General features: G+C 39.8%; 1 protein-coding gene across 1 annotated transcript in view; it reads right to left on the bottom strand.

Annotated features, from left to right (window-relative positions):
• Window positions 1-4,124: 4,124 nt before the first annotated feature.
• The window catches only part of LOC124613027 (putative deoxyribonuclease TATDN1), a 30,462-nt gene continuing 15,470 nt past the window's right edge, over window positions 4,125-19,116 (bottom strand). Inside the window, exons 3-6 of the mRNA XM_047141589.1 lie at window positions 17,778-17,967; window positions 17,513-17,716; window positions 15,187-15,390; window positions 4,125-4,292 (exon numbers count right to left, since the gene is read on the bottom strand). Of these exons, the coding sequence (XP_046997545.1) occupies window positions 4,184-4,292; window positions 15,187-15,390; window positions 17,513-17,716; window positions 17,778-17,967 (707 nt within the window). The 3' untranslated portion in view covers window positions 4,125-4,183. The remainder of the gene's footprint in view (window positions 4,293-15,186; window positions 15,391-17,512; window positions 17,717-17,777; window positions 17,968-19,116) is intronic.

Raw genomic sequence — 19,116 nt, 5'->3', positions numbered from 1 at the left:
ACCGTCCACGACTTTTTATTGCTTCGTCATGTGACTGAAAGCTTACTGACGTCTATGTTTTTTGAAACAATGTGGTTTTGCCACCTTTCAATCACCAGTGTCCCATTTCACCTAACATGTTTCCACACAGCAGTACAGTGAGCCTTTCCTTGGAAATTTTTCCACCGGTGCACTTTTGCCCCAATTTTGAAGAAAGTGCGCGATAAAACAGTTCCATTTCATTGGCATTGAAAACATCTTTTGGGTCACCATTCACAATTAAGTTGGACAATATTGTCTTCCATTCTGTTGCTACACTTTCCTGCACATCCTTAGGTTCCCCACACACTTCATTCCACGCGATGTTGTGCCTAGGTTTGAAACTGTTCAGTCACCCTGTGGACACTTTAAACTCTGTAATTCCTAGCTCTTTAGCAACTTTCAGAGCCTCACTCTGCAACATAGGCCCAGTTAAAGGTAAATTTTTTGCTTGTGCGCTTATGAACCATTATTTTGTTAATTTCTTCATTTCCAGTCTTCTTTGCCTTTCTTTTCATCTGCCCATTCCCTTTCATCCATTGTCCCGAATCTTACACTTGTTTCTCAAAGTATCATAAATTTGTGTTTTACCAAATGTCGTGCACAGAGGGTTTGTCTTTCTCACTCCCCCAGTTACATTAATCTTTTCGTTAAAAAACATGCGGTTTGTTCGACATCGTGTATCTCTTAAAATGCTACTAGTGAACTGAAATTGGCTGAAAGTAATGACCTTGCCGGGTAGAACCATTGTTTAACGGAAAAACGCTCATCTCTTTCACTGCACACATTGCAGCTGAGAGATGCACAACAATGTTCCTGTATGCACTGGCGTACATCAATAATGAGGAAAATTTGAAAACTGACAAAGAGATCGCTGACGAACGAACCATTTCCTTTGATGTACTGTGCCAACACTGAGCATAACTTATTCGTTGTTGCACAGAGCAGCACGGTTTTAGGTCCACACTAGCAGTGTCGTGCTGCGCTGGACGTCTTTTCTTGGTTTTGCGCCGCTTAACAGAGGTTTGTAGAGTCGTCAATAATTAATGAATTGTAATATAGTAGTACTGTTTAGGGTCTTTTCCACATTATACAATGAATTATTAAATTAAGTATGTTCAAAAGATTGGTTTCCATTTCCGCATTAGGCATGTTCCACTTCATACAAAAAAAATCATCATACAGAAATGCACTGAATGCATCGGGACTGAAATACTTGTATGGTTTGGGCAAGTTTCTGAATTATACATGTGCCGATTTGAGCAAGTTTTACTGTATATCTAAGTAAAATAATTAACAGCAGCAACTATTATCTAATTTTTATTCAAATTCCAACACGTATTTGCAACTCATTTATGATAGCTTGTATTTATAATCATTAGTCAGGTCAGATGCAACTTCGCAAACAACTGTTTGTACAAAATTTCAAACTAAAATAAAAATAGACTTGAGCTGAACATCAGATATATAAACAGGTCATATGTACATTTTCATACATCATCCCTCATAGACACTTTTTTTTAACACTGTTTCATTCCTTGGGTTGTGAAGCACCATTCACTACTAAAACTCCCCTTTCTTATATACAGTGCAAGACGTGTTGAACACTGCTAGGATCCCCTTCTCACAATGCAGTGCAAATAGTGGTAATCCTGAGATGAGAATGCACACAGCAGTGACTCTTTGGTACGCAAATACAAAGGTGATTTTCCATCACAGTGCATAAACGAAAGTGAACAGTGAACAACTGTTCCTCAGAAGTTGTTGCTCAATTCCTCGATTTAGTTTAGCGAACCATTCATTTGTAGCTGTACCTTTGTGAATGAACCACTTCTAGTGCACGTAGATGTTTGTACAACCAGCTACTCAGTTCTTCTGGCTTTTCTGGAATTTTTCTTACCTTCATCAGGTGTTGCCTGACACTGACTGCCAGATGGAAAGTGTCTGTAATTTGCACCACCTCCTTTCTGCTCAGTCTGCACCTGCAGATGCTGCCCTCGAGTGTTCTTTCTTCGGTTGATGCTGACTGGTTGCATTCTGTTTGTGGTCTGGTCCTGTCTGGTCATACTGGGATGTTCTGTTGTCACCCAGCAGCTTGCTTAAGTTTTCTGTGATGAGTTCTGCATTGCTGTTCAATCTTTACTCAGCTGATAGGCCCATGCCCTGATTGCATAGGCTCTCCATCATTCAAATCTCTATCGACTCCCTCATAGCTGTCCCAATACATGGGCACTCGGGCTGAGATTCTCTTTTCTTCATAGCTCATGGAATGATCAAATTCCAAGCAGAGTTCAGCAATGGCTGACTTGATTTCTTATCACAGACTGATGTTCTTAGCTTCTGATAGCAACAGCTCTTATAATTTGTCCAATATATGATATCCCACTTTGGTAAGGCATCCTATGAATTCCTGGCTTTCACAAACCAATGTTATCTTCAATATACATCAAACAATGTGGCATGTCATATATTGGGCAAACTACAAGAATTGTTGACATCAGGTTGCAAGACCATCATTCAACACTCATCTCCGGCAAACAACCAAGTCAGCCATCACTAAACACTGCTTGGAATTTGTTCATTCCAAGAGCTATCAGACAAGAAACTTGGCCCAGACACACAGATATTGCAACAGAATAGTGAGGCAGTCAATTGAGATTTGTCTGGCAGAGAAGCTAATCAACTAGGCACTGGGCGTTATCAAGTGATGAAAGCTTGAGATCGTGTACTGGATCTAATGAAATCCAACAAATACAGAACTTGTCAGCATAGAAGCCTCAAGCTCAATGCCATGTGGAACAGACTTACAGCAGAACATCTTAGGATGACCCAAATGGGAATGGACAGCAAACATAATATGATCAATTGGCTTGGACCGAAAATAGAACACTCAAGGATGTTGTCTGTGGGTGCAGACAATATTAAGAATTTCATGCTGCAGGGACACCCAAGAGCAGCATCTGAGGGTAGACCACTTATGGATGGAAGAGGCAGAAGGTACAAACTACGGACACACTCCATCCAATGATGTCTCTGGTAGCAACCCATGACAGCAACAAGTCGTCACCCAAATATCACGCAAGTAAGGTGATGATATCCAACAGTAACCCCAAAACTCAAGAATGTCACCAGTTAGTTGTTGTTTGAGGAATCTACTGGCCTAATTTCTAAAAGCTCATTCTTGAGAAATGTTCCATCCTATCATTTCTGAAAGGAGTCTACCTTTCCTGCAATTCCTTCTCATAATGTCAATACAAGGGAAAGAAACTGTTTAGTTGGAAAGCACCAGTTGTCCCTTAAAAACAATAAACACAGTATGGTTCACTCAATACGTTTTGTTAACAAGTACCCCCAGACGGACCACCTAGTTTTTAAACTTTGGGTGTTAATGCTCTCTGATGACTCCTACAGCCACTGGAATGTATTCTTGACCATCAATACCTACAATGACTTGACAGCAAATATTGCACCACACAAACAAATACAGAACTCATCAGCATAGAAACCTCAAGCTCACTGCCATGTGGAACAGACTGACAGCAGAACATCCCAGGACAACCCAAATGGGAATGGACTGCAAACAGAATATGACCAACATGTTGTGGCTAGTATTACAATAAAAAGTTATGGTGGGTTGCTGGGGGCTACGTACTGTTCCATATATTTGAATTCATAACAGTCTATAACCCAGTAGGGGTAATCAAAAATTAATGAACATATTCCACATAGTTTATCTTTCTTTTTTTCATAAAAATACAGGCAATCAATGTAAAATTTCCCTTCATTGCTCAAACATTGAACACCAATCTCAAAATAGTAGCACCATAACTATAAGGTTCTCAGAAGCACATGTTTCACAGAAACTTTATTAATAAAATATTAATAATTTAAATGAGGTTTCATTATGGCTCCCTCTTTTTCATAATTTCAGTGACACTGTATCTGATACATAATTTCAAGTTGGCAAGTTAGCATTTGTTATTAAGAAAATCTGCAATTTGATTTTTCCAGTATGACATATTTTGGTATCAAGTTTTAAAGTGAAAGTAAGGCAATGCCTTTCTGTATTAAACAGCTTTCAAAAATAACGAAAGACTGAGGAAAGGTAAATTCACTGTTGTACCTTTACTTTTTCTTTTACACTGGCTTACAAAAACCAATACAATTATTCAGTCAAATGATCAAAAAATAACTTTTTTGTGTTTTCATAAATTTTTTCACACAGTTCTTCAGCATCTTCATTCCGAACTGCGGCTACAATTTCAAGAACATGCCTGTAAATAAACAAAATGTATTATTAATCATTAGCATTTCAGTTAGACCTACAATTTTGTTGAGACTGTTAAAAGTAAGTACAAATGAGGAAAAAATTTTTAAAACAAATAAAATAGGAGAGTAAAGAAATAGGAATGACTTTCTAGTTCCATTTTCCTTTCTAACAAGATCTAAAACTTAACTTTTTCATTTTTTTTATGCTGTTGGTTCTCTGAGATTCTATGCACTGCATAACTATTAAATATATTATGGTCTACTAATAATCACACCCATACAATCTCAAAATTGTGTTAGTTTGCACTTATTAGTTACTGAGCAGGACAGTAGGCTTTTGCTCACCATTTTCTTGACCAATAACTTCTACCCCCTCAGGAGGGTTAGATAGAATACCTCCTTTAGGTAGTATCCTTTATGCAATTCATCTTCTATTGCAATGCATGTATTTGTGAGATGACAATGACACATATATAACAAATTAATTGTTACACACATATCTATTCTCTGTGCTTAATGCCATTTGTAAAAAATATATCCCTCCTTCAAAGGACGACATGACTGAAGGACACCCATTAAAATGTACTTATGTGACATAATGAGACCCAATGCTGATAAAGATACTAGGTTCTTTATAATGCATGACTATTATGGGGCACATCACATAGCACTGTGCATGCTGATGGACAAGTTGGCAAGTGAAAGTTTGAACTCTGCCAGCAGTAGCACAGCACCTGATAGTGCATCTCACATGGGACAATATCCAGTATATGAATAGTATAAAATAAGTCTCACAACCCATCATTGTCCCTGTCTCACATACAGTGTGTTATTAACCTATCATATTAAAGATCCATGTTGTACTGGTCCTGGAATTGGAGTCTGGTGAAGTAATACAAATGGTGCCATGCGGACAGCATGTACTAAATATTTTGTTCGACTTCCTGAGACACTACTTTATACTTCCTGAAGATGGAAACTATTAGAACAGTCTTAACAGTGAGCTTCCAAAATAAACTCTTGCTTAATTACAGGAAGTGACTGAGGAGATATATGCCTCTGACATTTGGAACCACTCAGAATCAGGCTGACACTGCCTGACCTGACAAAGTTATGTACTGCTCATACATCTCCACCTGGGGTCTGGAATACTAATGTAATCATATATAGGATCTCAGAGGACTTAAATGTATTGTGTGAAGTTTTGGGATCTTGGTATCTCAGTCTGGTGGAAGTAATGTGTTGACGAAACTCCGAACGGACATGACAAGCCACTTGTGCACTCATGCTGTGCTAAATGAATTTTGGTTTGTTTAAATTACTATACGACAACTATTTGATTCCACAAAGCATTATAGAACACTAACACTTTGAGGACTTGGCAGCTAGTGTGTAGAGCAACTGGCCAATACTGTGCTTTTTCATGGTTTTTCTGAATTTTGTGTAGTGGATTCTACTGCACAGAGCTTACATCATTTTATTGCATTTGAAAGAGAGTTCAAATGGCTCTGATCACTATGGGACTTAACTTCTGAGGTCATCAGACACCTAGAACTTAGAACTACTTAAACCTGACTAACCTAAGGACATCACGCACATCCATGCCCAAGGCAGGATTCGAACCTGCAACCATAGTGGTCGCGCAGTTCCAGACTGTAGCACCTAGGACCATTCGGCCACCCAAACCGGCTTGAAAGAGGGGTCCTTTTTCTGTGAAGTACTGTGAAGAAACATAGCCTTTCATACTGAAATGAAAATGTATTTTTACAATGACTTCTTTTTCATTTTTTGTCCTTCGCTTTCTAAATGTAGGTAGAATTAGAAGCTGCTGGTACTAAAAATATAACTGCTTGAAAATGTGGGTTTTGATTGAAAATTATTTAATTACTTTTGCCTTGCTGTGAAAAATTCCAAAGATTTCGTAAAATAAAGTTTCTATTTTAAATTCTTCACAATAACACTTGGTATCTTTTCTTACTGGTTTCACAGAACTTGTCCTAATTCTTTCTGTACAAACTTTATACCTCCTCTGAGGCCATTGTGGCCAGATTCAAATTAGGAAAATATCTTCCACTGAGTCTGTTTCCAGGTGAACTATTTTTAGTGGAAGTTTATTCAACCAGGCCTTCTTTGTTTATCAAAATGACTGCCAATCCAGTATGGAATTCAACAAGATGCCTGCTAGTAGGTCTCGAATTTTTACATAAAACATACCAATTTAGTATCATGGTCATAAAAATGAGAAAAAAAGGCTTTCTTTCACCATTTTATTTGCTCCCCCTTAAAGGTATAGTAGCAAGTGTGATCCAGACAAGCCGTGTTTTCATACAATTCAAAATAAAATAGGTTTCTTCTTCTCTGTTATTCCCAGTTTTGTTCTGATGTTGCAGTAATTTTATGTTTTGTTGTCAAAAGAACTACAATCCTAATGTTTTTCTATTTCACAAACAGCAAAGTGTCTTGTCTACGAAATGGAAGTTCCTCTTATTTCAGCTTCTGGGAAATTAGATGTTTAGTCAGCCCTTTGCTATTTCCTGTACTATTCTGTAAGGCCATCCTGAAAATAAATAGAAAGCATATAGCAGGCAACTGATGTCCTCTGTACTGACTGTGACCTTGTGAAGCATGGCGTGTGGCGACAAGGGGAATGCCGACACAGTAAAGCTAGGAGTACATGCTGTTGCCTGTATTTCTCTGTCGCCAATACGAGTGGCAGGTGCTCCCATCTGTGTTTTTCATGGTAGTACAAGCATTGTAGAGTACCTATATACACATGACAGACATAAGCCAAACATTGGAATACGTTTACAAATCTGAGGAATATGTTTACAAATCTGAGAAATGGCTATGTTGCTCATCTTTTTGGAACACAAATTTGTGTGACATAGATGCTACATCGCTCAAAAATATATACAGGGTGTTACAAAAAGGTACGGCCAAACTTTCAGGAAACATTCCTCACACACAAAGAAAGAAAATATGGGCTGAAGCAAGGAAGTGTACTATCACACCTACTTTTCATTGCCCAGTTTGCAGGAGATAATGACCAGAGTGGCAACATAAACAGAAGATGAAAATATGGAGGAAATGGTGTCTGTAGATGATGTAATGGTGTGGGGAATGGAAGAGAAGAGGTATAAGAAAAGCTAAATGTATGGAAGTGGTGGGACAGTTTGGATTAAAATTTAACGCAAAGAAATGTTGAGTGATGGTGACAACAAGGAACGAGGGCAGTGTAGCAATGGATACAAGTATTAGAGGGTAAGCATACAGAAAAGGAGAAAATTTCAAGTATCTGGGGCACATAACAGAAGACAGTGGAAGGAACGATAAGGGGGATTAGTGAAAGAGGAAGGCAAGCCCATGGTTTCCTCCAGAGTGTAAGCATCCTCATTTGGAGCAAAAGAAGGTAATGGAAAGTCCAGAATGGAATAATGACAGTACTATGAAAAGGATAGATTGTTACTCACCATATAGTGGAGACATTTGAGTTGTAGACAGGCACAATAAAAAAACTAATAAACAAGTAAACTTTTGGCCAAAAGACCTCCTTCTAGAGTAGACAACACACACTATCTGTGGCTGCGAGGCCAGATTGCAAGCAACTGTGCATGATGGGAGAAGCAATCTGAGTCATGTGGGTAAGGAGGAGGTTGCGATGGGGAGGGGGAGAGACAGGGGGGTAGGAGAGGGAGACAGTAAAGTACTGCTTGTGGGAACATATAGGGACAAGGTGGGGTGAGCGTAGGACAGGTAGGTGCAGTCAGGAGATTAGATGGAGGGTGGGGAAGGAGGAGTTTGGTGGAATAGAAGGCAGTGCAACGCTGGAGTGGGAACTGGGAAGGTGACAGGTGGATGACTACCGGAAGCTCAGGCCAGGGGCATTATGGGAAAGTTCTCACCTGCACAGTTCAGAAAAGCTGCTGTTGCTCGTAAGGCTGTGACGCAATCATTGACATGAAGAACATTGTGTTGGGCAGCATGCTTAGTAACTGGGTGGTCCAGCTATTTCTTGGCCACAGTTTGTTGGTGGCCATTCATGGACGGACAGCTTGTTGGGTGTTAAGCACACATTTATTGCAGCTCAGTGGTTGCAACTTAGCTTGTAGATCACATGACTACTTTCACAGGTAGCCCTGCCTTTGATAGGCTAGGTAAAGCCTATGACTGGACTGGAATAGGTGGTGGTGTGAGGATGTGTGGGACAGGTATTGCATCTAGGTCTATTACAGGGATCTGAGCCATGAGGCAAGGGGTTGGGAGCAGGGGTTGGGTAGGTTTAGTGGGCGGCGAAATAGCACTGTGGGTGCGTTTGCAAGGAGAGTGGACAGGGCATTCATCATTTGAGGACATGATGAGAGGTAGTCGAAACCCTGGAGGAGAATGTGATTCAGTTGCTCCAGTCCTGGGTGGTGCTGAGTCACAAGGGGAATGATTCTCTGTGGCCGGACAGTGAAACTGAGAGATTAGGCAAAGGAGATCTGTTTCTGTACAAGCTTGGGAGTGTAATTTCAGTCTGGGAGACCTCAGCGAGACCCTTGGTGTATTTCAAGAGGGACTGTGCATCACTACAGATATGATGCCCATGGATGGCTAAGCATTATGGAAGGGACTTCTTTGTATGGAGTGGGTGGATGGATGGCAGCTGCTGAACTGGAGGTATTGCTGGTGGTTGGAAGGTTTGATATGGACGGAAATACTGATGCAGTGGTAAACATTGAGGAAGGTGGCTTCTTGGGTTGAGGGGGACCAGATGAAGCAAATGGGGGGAAAAAAGTGTCAAGAGTCTGGAGAAATTTGAAAAGTGTATCCTCACCTTTGATCCAGATCACGAAGATGTCATCAATGAATCTGAAGCAGGTGACGGGTTTGGGATTGTAGGTGTTTACGAAGGATTCCTCTAGAAGACCCACAAATAGGTTGGCATTGGATGGCATCATGTAGCTGCCCACTGCCATACCATGGGTTTGTTAGTAGGTGATACCTTCAAAGGTGAAGTAATTGTGGGTGAGGATATAGCTTGACATGGTGACCAGGAAGGAGGTTGTAGGTTTGGAATCCACTGGGCATTGGGAAAGGTAGGGTTCAAAAGCATCAACACCATGGGCATTAGGGATGTTAGTGTAAAGGGAGGTGGCATCAACAGTGCCAAGCAGGGCATCGTGTAGTAAAAGAACGGAATATGGATGGATGGAGAGGGTTTTAAGGGCGCACGACGGCAAGGTCTTCAGCGCCCGCTCAGTAACAGATTGAGACGGGTGTCAAGAAAAGACTCAGAACAATAAGATAAAACAGAGCGTAAGACACAGGAAACTAGCTTGGAAAAATATGTGCCTACCCACGTAGCAAGTCACTGGAGGAAATGATTTGTGTCTTTTACATAGGAGGGTAGGTTGTGGATAACAGGTTAAAGGTGTTGGTCTGTGAGAGCAGAGATTCTCTCAGTGCGAGCACGGTAATGGGCCGCAATGGGGTGTCCTGTGTGGGTGGGTTTATGGACTTTAGGAATCATGTAGAAAGTCGGAGTGCAGGGCATGGAGGGAGGGGGGGGGGCACAGTTGGAGTGAGGAGAGAGATAAGACTCTGGGTAGAGGTTCTGGGGTGAGCCTAAGGTTTTGAGGAGAAACTGGAGATCTTGTTGGATTTCTGGAATCAGGTCATTGTGGCAGGGTTTGTAGGTGGATGAATCTGACAGCTGGCGGAGTTCTTCCACCAGATCATCCTTGCGCATCAAAACTACAGTGGTGGAGCATTTGTTGGCAGGTACAATTATAAGTTTGGGATCAGTTTTTAGGTGGTGGATTGCAGTTCTTTCTGTGGGTGTAAGGTTAGTTTGCACATTGAGGGATTGGCGAATGATGGTAGGCCAAGGCTCAAGGTTCAGAAATTCTGGAAAGTTAGCAGGGGTCACTTGGAGGCAATGGGGGTGGATCATGGTTGGATGGAGGAGTGAACTGAGTCAAGCAGGGTTCAACATTGGTTTTGAGTTGAGCCTAATTGAAGGGGTTGGTGGCGAAAATGTGTTTTGGAGAAGGAAAGAAAGTCTTGAACAAGTTCAGCATGACTGAATGTAGGAGCGGGGCAAAATGTAAGGCCTTCGTAAAGGACTGATACTTCTATGGGATTAAGGCTTTTGGAGGAAAGGCTCCTGACTGTTTCAGGCCTGTTTATGTTCTCAATTCTGTATGGTGGTCACGGGGAATTTTATAGGGTGTGGTAAATGTAGTAGGCCAGTAAAACAGGGTTTGTCAGCTATGAAATGATGTGGTGCACATTTGGACACTGTTGTAGAAGTGGTAGACAGTAGCAGTCCAAGGTGGGAGTACAAAGTGAACAAGTTGGAGAGTTGTTCAAGGTGGCAGTGTGCATGCTGCACTAGTTCCTGGAGGGCAAGAGATTCAATATGGGAGATGGGATACAGGAATTTGGGATTGCACAGCAGGAGAGTTTTACAGATGGAGAGGAGGTACTGGAAGGAGGTTTGGACCTGATATATAGTTTTGTAGTACTATGTTTGTGACGGTTGAGGACTGGTGGAATCTGAAGAGATGGAGGTCATTGTGGCAGGAGGGGTTGCAGCCGGAGATGGGTAATTTGATAGGAAGGCCATTTGGGAGGATTCCAGGAGCCAGGCAACAACACAGGCACAGTATGTGGCACTGGGTTCTGGCTAGGGATAAGAAATCTTTTCTGTATTGGTGCAGGTGGAACGAACAAGAATCCATGGTGGAGAGTAAAAATGCAAAAAATAAATAAATAAATAATGTAGATATACTTGTGAAAAAATATGCAAAAGTGTGCCAAAATACGTGGAAAAAGTCACAGAAAGGATGAAATGGTTGAAATACGGGGAAACAAGATGAAATCTGAGGAAGAACGGCCATTAGCGAAATGCAAAAATGAACTGAAATGGGGCTCATGGCTCCATGTAATAGACCTACATATGAGAGCTGTCCCATACATCCACCCACTGCCACATACTCCAGTCCATTCACAAGTACCACTTGTCCTATCAAAGGCAGGAGAACCTGCGAAAGCAATCATGTGATTTACAAGATAAGATGCAGCCACTAAGCTGCAATCTATGTGTGCTTGACAATCAAAAACCTGACTGCCCATGAGAAGCCACCAAAAAAACCAAAGCCAATAAATAGCTGGACCATCCAATTGCTGAGTGTACTGCCCAATTCAATGTTGTTCACTTCAGTAACTGCTTCACAGCCTTCCTATCAACACCAGCTTTTCTGAATTGTGCAGGTGGGAACTCTCCCTGCAAAATATCCAACGTTCCTATAACCCTTTGATTAGTCACTGTCCTTTATCCATTTGTCCCCTTCCCTGTTCCCACTCGAGCACTGCACAGCCTTCTATTCCATCAGTGCCCTATAGTCTTTTCAGTTTTCTCCTTTTCCACTTCCTTCCCCCTACCTGCCCTCTGTCTAACTTCCCAACTGCACCTAGCTGTTCTACTCTTCCCCCACCTCATCCCTGTATGTTCCCACAAGCAGCACTTTCCTGCCCCCCACCCCCACCCTGCTATCCCATTCCGTCCCATTCAGCCGCCTCCTTCGCCATACCACTCAGATTGCTTTTTCCATCAAGCGTAGTTGCTCGCAGTCTGGCCTCAGCAGCCAGAGAGAGTGGTCATGTGGTTGTGACTAATGTGTGTAATGAAGAAAAAGGCAGATGTGCAGGATACAAGCAAGCAAGACAAAATTTCAAAAAAGCAGAATATGACTTTCTGGAGTGGACTGAGTAAGAAATGAGACAATGAGAGAAACATTGAAAGAGAAGCCATTCTAACAGACTATAGAAAAGACACGGTGGTATGGGCATGTTAAAAAACTTCGAGTTAGCTGGATATAAAAACAGGGCCTTGACGTTGCAGTAAGAGGCAGGAGACATACAGGAAGATGTGAGAAACAGATGTATTGTTGGAGTTAAGGAATGTGTGATTAAGAGAAAAGAACAACAAAAACAACAAGATGATGATGGTGAAAAATGTGGTCACTTTGTACGAGGGTTGACTGAAAAGTAATGTCTCCACCTTCATAACTCTTCAACAGTTGGCAGAATTGGTATGTGGCAGGTACTGGCGTGTTCCACAGCCTCTTCTCTGCAGCTACAGTTGGCGGGAAGCCTTAGCATTGAACGGTTGTGTTGTTGCAGTGTAATGTATGGAACCCTGTGAAGACGGCCGGTCAGTGAGATTTAAGCAACATGCAGTCATTGAATTCTTGACAGCTGGAGGTGTCACTTCAAGGGAGACTCATCAGAGAATAAAAGCAGTTTATGGTGATTGTGCTGATGCGAATACTGTGCGTTGGGTGAGTAAAGATGTTGAAGCGGGTACATCTGACCTGCGTGACAAAGAGTTTGATGTCCTGTGACAGCAACCACCAAGTTTCACAAGTAAAATGTGACAGATTGATTCAGAACAATCACCATATCACTCAGAGAGAAATTGCAAGCACAATCGGCATGTCACAAGAACATGTGGATCACATTATTGCTTTGCTTGGCTATCTGAAGATATGTGAACGATAGGTACCCCAGATGATTGAAATGAAAGTGCACATACTTGAAATTTGCCACATTTAGCACTGTCTGACTTTCATCTGTTTCCGATCATGAAAGACAATATGCGGGGACATCACCATGCTTCTGATGAAGACGCTGAGAGAACTGTGAGACTGTGGTTGTGGAAACACAGTGTCAACTTTTTCTGTGACGGCTTCAGAAAATGTTTTCATCTCTTGGCAGGAATGTATCCAATTCGCTGGTGATTATGTGGAAAAGTGAATATTGGTAATTAAAGATCACATTCTAAGAATTATTTCTGTGTTTGATTTATTAAAATATTCCCATCCAAATCCAGTTAACAAAGGTGGAGGAATTACTTTTCATTAAACCATCGTATATTATTTTCTGTACACTTCTAAGTCATTTACATTTATAGACATTAAGTCATTTATGTCTACAGACATTAAGTCATACTCTGTAAGCAAAAATAAGGTGCATGATGGACAGTACCTAACACCACTACCATATTTACTCGAATCTAAGCCGCACTCGAATCTAAGCCGCACCTGAAAAATGAGACTCGAAATCAAGGAAAAAAAAAATTCACGAATCTAAGCCGCACCTGAAATTTGAGACTCGAAATTCAAGGGGAGAAAAAAAGTTTTAGGCCGCAGCTTCAAATCGAAACAAAGTTGGTCCATTGTAATATGAGACACAACTTAGGTCGAATGAAAGACGATACAGCTACAATAGTTTGGTTCGAGTCGTAAGCTTAGCAGTTAAGCTTTACCAGGTAGCCATTGCTATGCGTCAGGCGCTCCGTCCGTATTTATACGGGTACCCTTCCTTTTTCACGTGCTTCGTCTGGTTTGAATCGATTGCTTATTTTGCTTTGATCTGATAAGTGCCGTTTTCTTTGTTATAGGTGTTTACGTCACTCTAAGTTGAAAATGCATTACTGTACTGCGTCATGCATTGTTTGTCGCATTCTGATAGTGCGTGTTTACGGCCAGTCGCCGCCCGCGGCATGGCTTGCTTTTGTGCGCGCTACCGCCACTTACGATTTTTTTAAAAAAAAAAAAAAAAAAAAGAGGAATTGTCTCATTGGCGAAACAATGGCAAGCGACTGCTACTTGTTGTTACTTACACTGCTGCTTTCTTTGATAATGATCAACAAGAACCAAATAATAGACTGCGTATGATAGAACATGTTCTGAATGAGAGTTAGGCGAAAATTTTTCTCCGTTTGAAAATCTTTGCGGCCGCTTCTTTAGTACATCAAATTCTGCACAGAAATTAATCATTTTAGATTTAAAAATCTGGTCAGTTGCCGTGCTTCATTTCTGACTGTATCACTATTAGGCATAAAAATAATACGAATATAAACAGGACACGATACGTATTTTCTTCCGCGTTTGCTGTTGTCTCACTCTAGTTTCGTAGTTTATTAGGCAGACAGGATTTAAATGAGATAGCAACAAACACGAAAGAATACATGGCAAAATGTTTATATTCGTATTATTCTTATGGTGAAGAGAATACTGCATGTGATTCACATTTCATCAGGTTCCTATTAGCAACAGTCTTGCCAGTCGAATTTTCGTAGTACATTGAAATTCTGCTACTTTCGAAGATGAACAATACGGAATTTGTATTTACTTTGTTGGATAATGTATGAAAATGCAGTGGTCGAAACTCGGGGCGGAGAAAAAAAAGCTCGTCTTCCACCTTTTTTTTTATTTATTTACTGACGCAGAGGTTTTGGCGCCAGTATTTATCTCGTTGCCTACAAAGCATGCCTGTGTAGCGCTATGTATATTCGACGGCAGAAGTTTGTTGTGACGGCACCTACCAACATTTTTCAGAACTTCCGCTTGCTTTGCACTCGATTCTAAGCCGCAGGCGGTTTTTTGGATTACAAAAACCGGAAAAAAAGTGCGGCTTAGATTCGAGTAAATACGATACTTGTTACTCCATTTCCTGTCCCACTCACAAATGGAGCGAGGGCAAAGTGAATGTCTATATTCCTCTGGACGAGTCCCAATTTAAAAATTAAAGTTTTCTGTCTAATATCTCACTTTCAGTTATCTGTGGTTTCTAAAATGATAAATATCATAATGGAAAGTCCCACAGGGAATATAAATAATGGAAGGAGTAGAGGTAGCAGCTGAGACACTGATCAACTGATAGGCACCAGTAACACTGCCTGTGCTAAACAACTCTGGAGAATACCATTCAAAAGCTTTAACTCAGTTTTATGTTCTTATTGGCTGCTCAATCATCCAACTACATGCTGAGATGTTAGGTTTACTACTGCCATTACTTAAATTGTTAGATAATTACATAAAATATTACAAATTTTTTCGTAGGACTCACACAATATTTGCAGGTTCATTCCTATCTTTAACCATATATCCTGCTTGCCACTTCTCTTTCTTAACAGAGGGAAATGTAGTTTTTATATAGCGGGACCCAGCATGTGATGGTCGCACGCCACACCAAGGACAGTCTGTTTCCAGTAAGAGACGGTCACTAGGAATATCAGCAACTGTCTTCAGGTTGTCTTCTGTCTTCAGTGAGCTACAGAATTATAATAAAAAGCACAAGACTGATTACATAACCAAATACATGACATATACAAAATACTAAAAACATCTGACTAAAATTATACAAACACTGAAAAATTACAATTCATTAGGTACAGCTATACTTTGATGCAAAACTTATCACAACACATTTCTAAAAATGCTTCAAACTGTGAATAATAATTGAAATACATGAAGACGAATAGCACGATCAAGCAAAGTAGGTTTCTAGAGCAACAGTGACACACAGCAAGTACAGTCAGCTGTGTTGAACAATTATCATCATGTGCACACAATAGCACCAGGTGTGTGTGTGTGTGTGTGTGTGTGTGTGTGTGTGTGTGTGTAAGGGGGGGGGGGGTATGTGATGGCACACACTTGTGTTGGATGTTTATGTTTTGACTCGTTATTAACGACTCATTTAATGTTGTGGGCTGACTGTGTCAGATTGTTATTGGAAGTTCCTGCCCATTTGCTAGTGATTTAGTTTGATTTTGTGTGTTGTGGCTGATGAGTTCATCTTTGTGTTTGGTATTAATGGTGCTCTGTGTATCTTATGGTCAGAGATTTAATACTATGTTTTTCATCAATTATCGATGACAGAAATTTAAGAATAGGTGAGTAGATTATTACTTGTTGAGGTGGGTGAAGATATGTTGCCTACGATCCAGTTCCTCCAGTTACTTATACTCATTGCAGATGATTTTGTTTTCTTTTGTTTCTTTAGGTTGTGTGTGTGTGTGTGTGTGTGTGTGTGTGTGTGTGTGTGTGTATGTGTGTGTGGAGGGGCAGCTCTGATTGGTAGGTATTCTTTTGTGGTTCTTGTTTTTTATTGTGATGTGTATGGTATGTGTCTATGATTATAGTTGTTTCTGAATATCAAAATTGGTGATCTTTGGAGTTTTCATAAATTTTGTGGATTTTTTGTTAGTGTTTGGTAACTGTATTGAATTGTGGTTGATAGGTATCATGGATATTGGTTTACCATCACTGGTTAGTTCATGTTTTTTGCATTAGTTATGAGAGTGAGTTTTAGTTTGTTTTATTGCAGACTTAGTTTTAGATAAGACAGGGTAGATGAACGTAATGGATAATGGAATGACTGTTGGTTCTTGGTGCTGAAGGCTTTGTTTTAGCTGCCATATACATCAAGCAAAATTTTCTGTATCAGGTTTCAGAGTCACATGTGGGTTTTTTGGTGCTGAGGGATATGTTCAAGCTATTTAGATCAAGTGAAATTTGTGAACCAGGTTACTGAGTTTTGTGTGGGTTACTAATATCATGATCTCCATTTGAGCTACATACGCAAGCAAAATTTATGATATCACTCCTTTTTTTCCCTTTTCCCCCTGCATTTTCTGGTTTTTTTGAATGCTGAGAATTTCGTGTGCTTCATTATTGGGTTAATATTTGTTTTGGAAAGGTGTCATTGTTCTTAATGTTGTATATTTAGTCTGCCCCTGCCCAAAACCTTCTACTTCTCATGGTTAACCCATTAATTTCGTTCTACCGCTGGAGTTAAATATTTCACATATTATATATGTTCGTTTGTGGTTATAATGTGTGATGTCATGGTTTCCATATTGTATAGTCTTGAAACAGGGGTGTTACCATCTTGATGATGTCACGGGTCAAAGCAGACAGGCGGAATCAAAACTTTTGGTTTTGCTCACTTCTGTATTCCTCTTAACAGAAAGAGAAAACACACTATTTCAAGTTATTATAACTGCTACATTTTCAGTGTGTATTATGTACATGACCACCTTCATCTCTCTCACATCACATTACAACACCATGAAGTGCTGTCCTCATTGCCAGATCTACATTTTGCTTCCCTCGGCAACAATGTTGGTACCAGAATATGGAGAACATTAGTCGAAACATTGTATTTCCAGCTTCATTCTTTATCAACTACATAGCAGTGTAAAAGTGTGTAATGAGTATATCATTTGCATCACCATACAATAACTTAAAATGTATTGTGGCATAATGCAGAACAACATCTTTGTTTAAAAAGTAAAGCGGAAAAGTTTCAAAAAGTTCTAAAACAATACATATAGATTTGTGTCAAATCAATAGCTGAATAAAAAAATATAATTGTACAAAATTGTTCTCACCAGCCATTTATACCTATATAGTATCCAAGATCAAGGAAGGCCTTTGCCTCTTCTTTCGTGCCATCGAACGAGTGAACGACACCACCCATCAGGCCATCTCTGTGTTTCTGGAGGATCTCTATCATGTCCGATGCAGCATTACGACAATGAAGAAACAATGGCAGCTTGATGGATTCACACATGGCCAACTGTTTTTCAAAATATCTATTTCAATGTATATACACACTGTGTATTAAAGAAATGTAATTTTGAATATCTGAAGTACCTGTATTGAGTTTCCTTCTGGCAAAATTCTAATCTGTCATAGTCCAAGCCACATTCTCCAATGGCTACAACTTTCCTCTTATTTTGAATAGCAAGTTCCTGAAGACTGTTCAGATATTCATTGGGGTCTCCAAATTTTTCAAATTCTACACAGCGAGTTGGATGACAACCCACAGTGCTGAATAATCTTTCTACAACAATGTAAGCAAATTTGTACATTTCAAAAGTATATTTGTTTGTAAAAATCTTAAATTTTACAGCAATTTTCTCAAAAAAGTGATGGTTGGTACCTACATCTCTATTATACTTAGCACCTCCCTACATTAATTTTCAAATGACTATCAGATCAGTAACCCATAGAAACCAGTCCAGTATATGGTGAAATGTGCTTCTCATACTGGTACAATTTTAGGAATTTGAATCATAACATTGATTTTATGTGGGTCAGCAACCTGGTGCAAGTCTTTCAATTGGAACCTAGTGAAGTTTAAGAAACGTAAATAGAAATATGGTCCCCCAAACTACAGAAATGCAACATCCTACTCACATACTCCAAATTTTTGCGTGTATATATTGATGAAAAATTGAATGGGAATAAGCATATTACTGAGCTTCTCAAATAATAAAGTTCAGCTACTTTTGCTCCTCATGTGATTTCCAGTCTTGCAAAGATACTAATCAACTTCCTGACATATTTTGATTCAATAATATATTATGGAGTGCTTTTCTGTGTAACTTCATGACTTAGAAATAGAATACTGATAGCACGAAAGCCACCAGGAAGAATAATATGTGGTCTACACCTGTGGTCATTACTTAGGTTCCTTTCCAAGGTGTTCCGCATTTTAACTGTGCCATCACAATACATATATTTGCTAGTAAAATTCATCATAAATAATCAATCACAATTTGAGAAGAGGAGTGATGTCTGTACCAAAAACCTAGGTGAAAAAATGACCTATATTATCCATTATTAAAGCTGTCAGTGACTCAGAAAGGAGTTCAATATGTAGCACCAAAAATTTTTAATCGTTTGGCCAGTGACAAACTGTCTAATAAGTAGCAAAGCAAGTATTAAATCAAACCTAAATTCATGTCTCCTGGACAACAACTCCCATTCCATGGATGAATTTCTCTTTAAAAACTGGCAGACAGGGAAAAAACATCTTACTTTTTAGTGTATTTGGATGAGCAGTACTAGAAAATAATGTGCTCATTAATGTTAACACTAATCATGTATACATACCCTATAAACTGACTTGTTCCACATCATCTTGGTAAATGAATCATTCAAATGATATATGCAATATGTAACTAACTAGCTAGAAAATGTTGAACAC

This window comes from Schistocerca americana, chromosome 4 (assembly GCF_021461395.2).
Source record: "Schistocerca americana isolate TAMUIC-IGC-003095 chromosome 4, iqSchAmer2.1, whole genome shotgun sequence".
Classification (NCBI taxonomy): Eukaryota; Metazoa; Arthropoda; class Insecta; order Orthoptera; family Acrididae; genus Schistocerca; species Schistocerca americana.
This window is presented reverse-complemented; position numbering and strand designations above follow the sequence as displayed.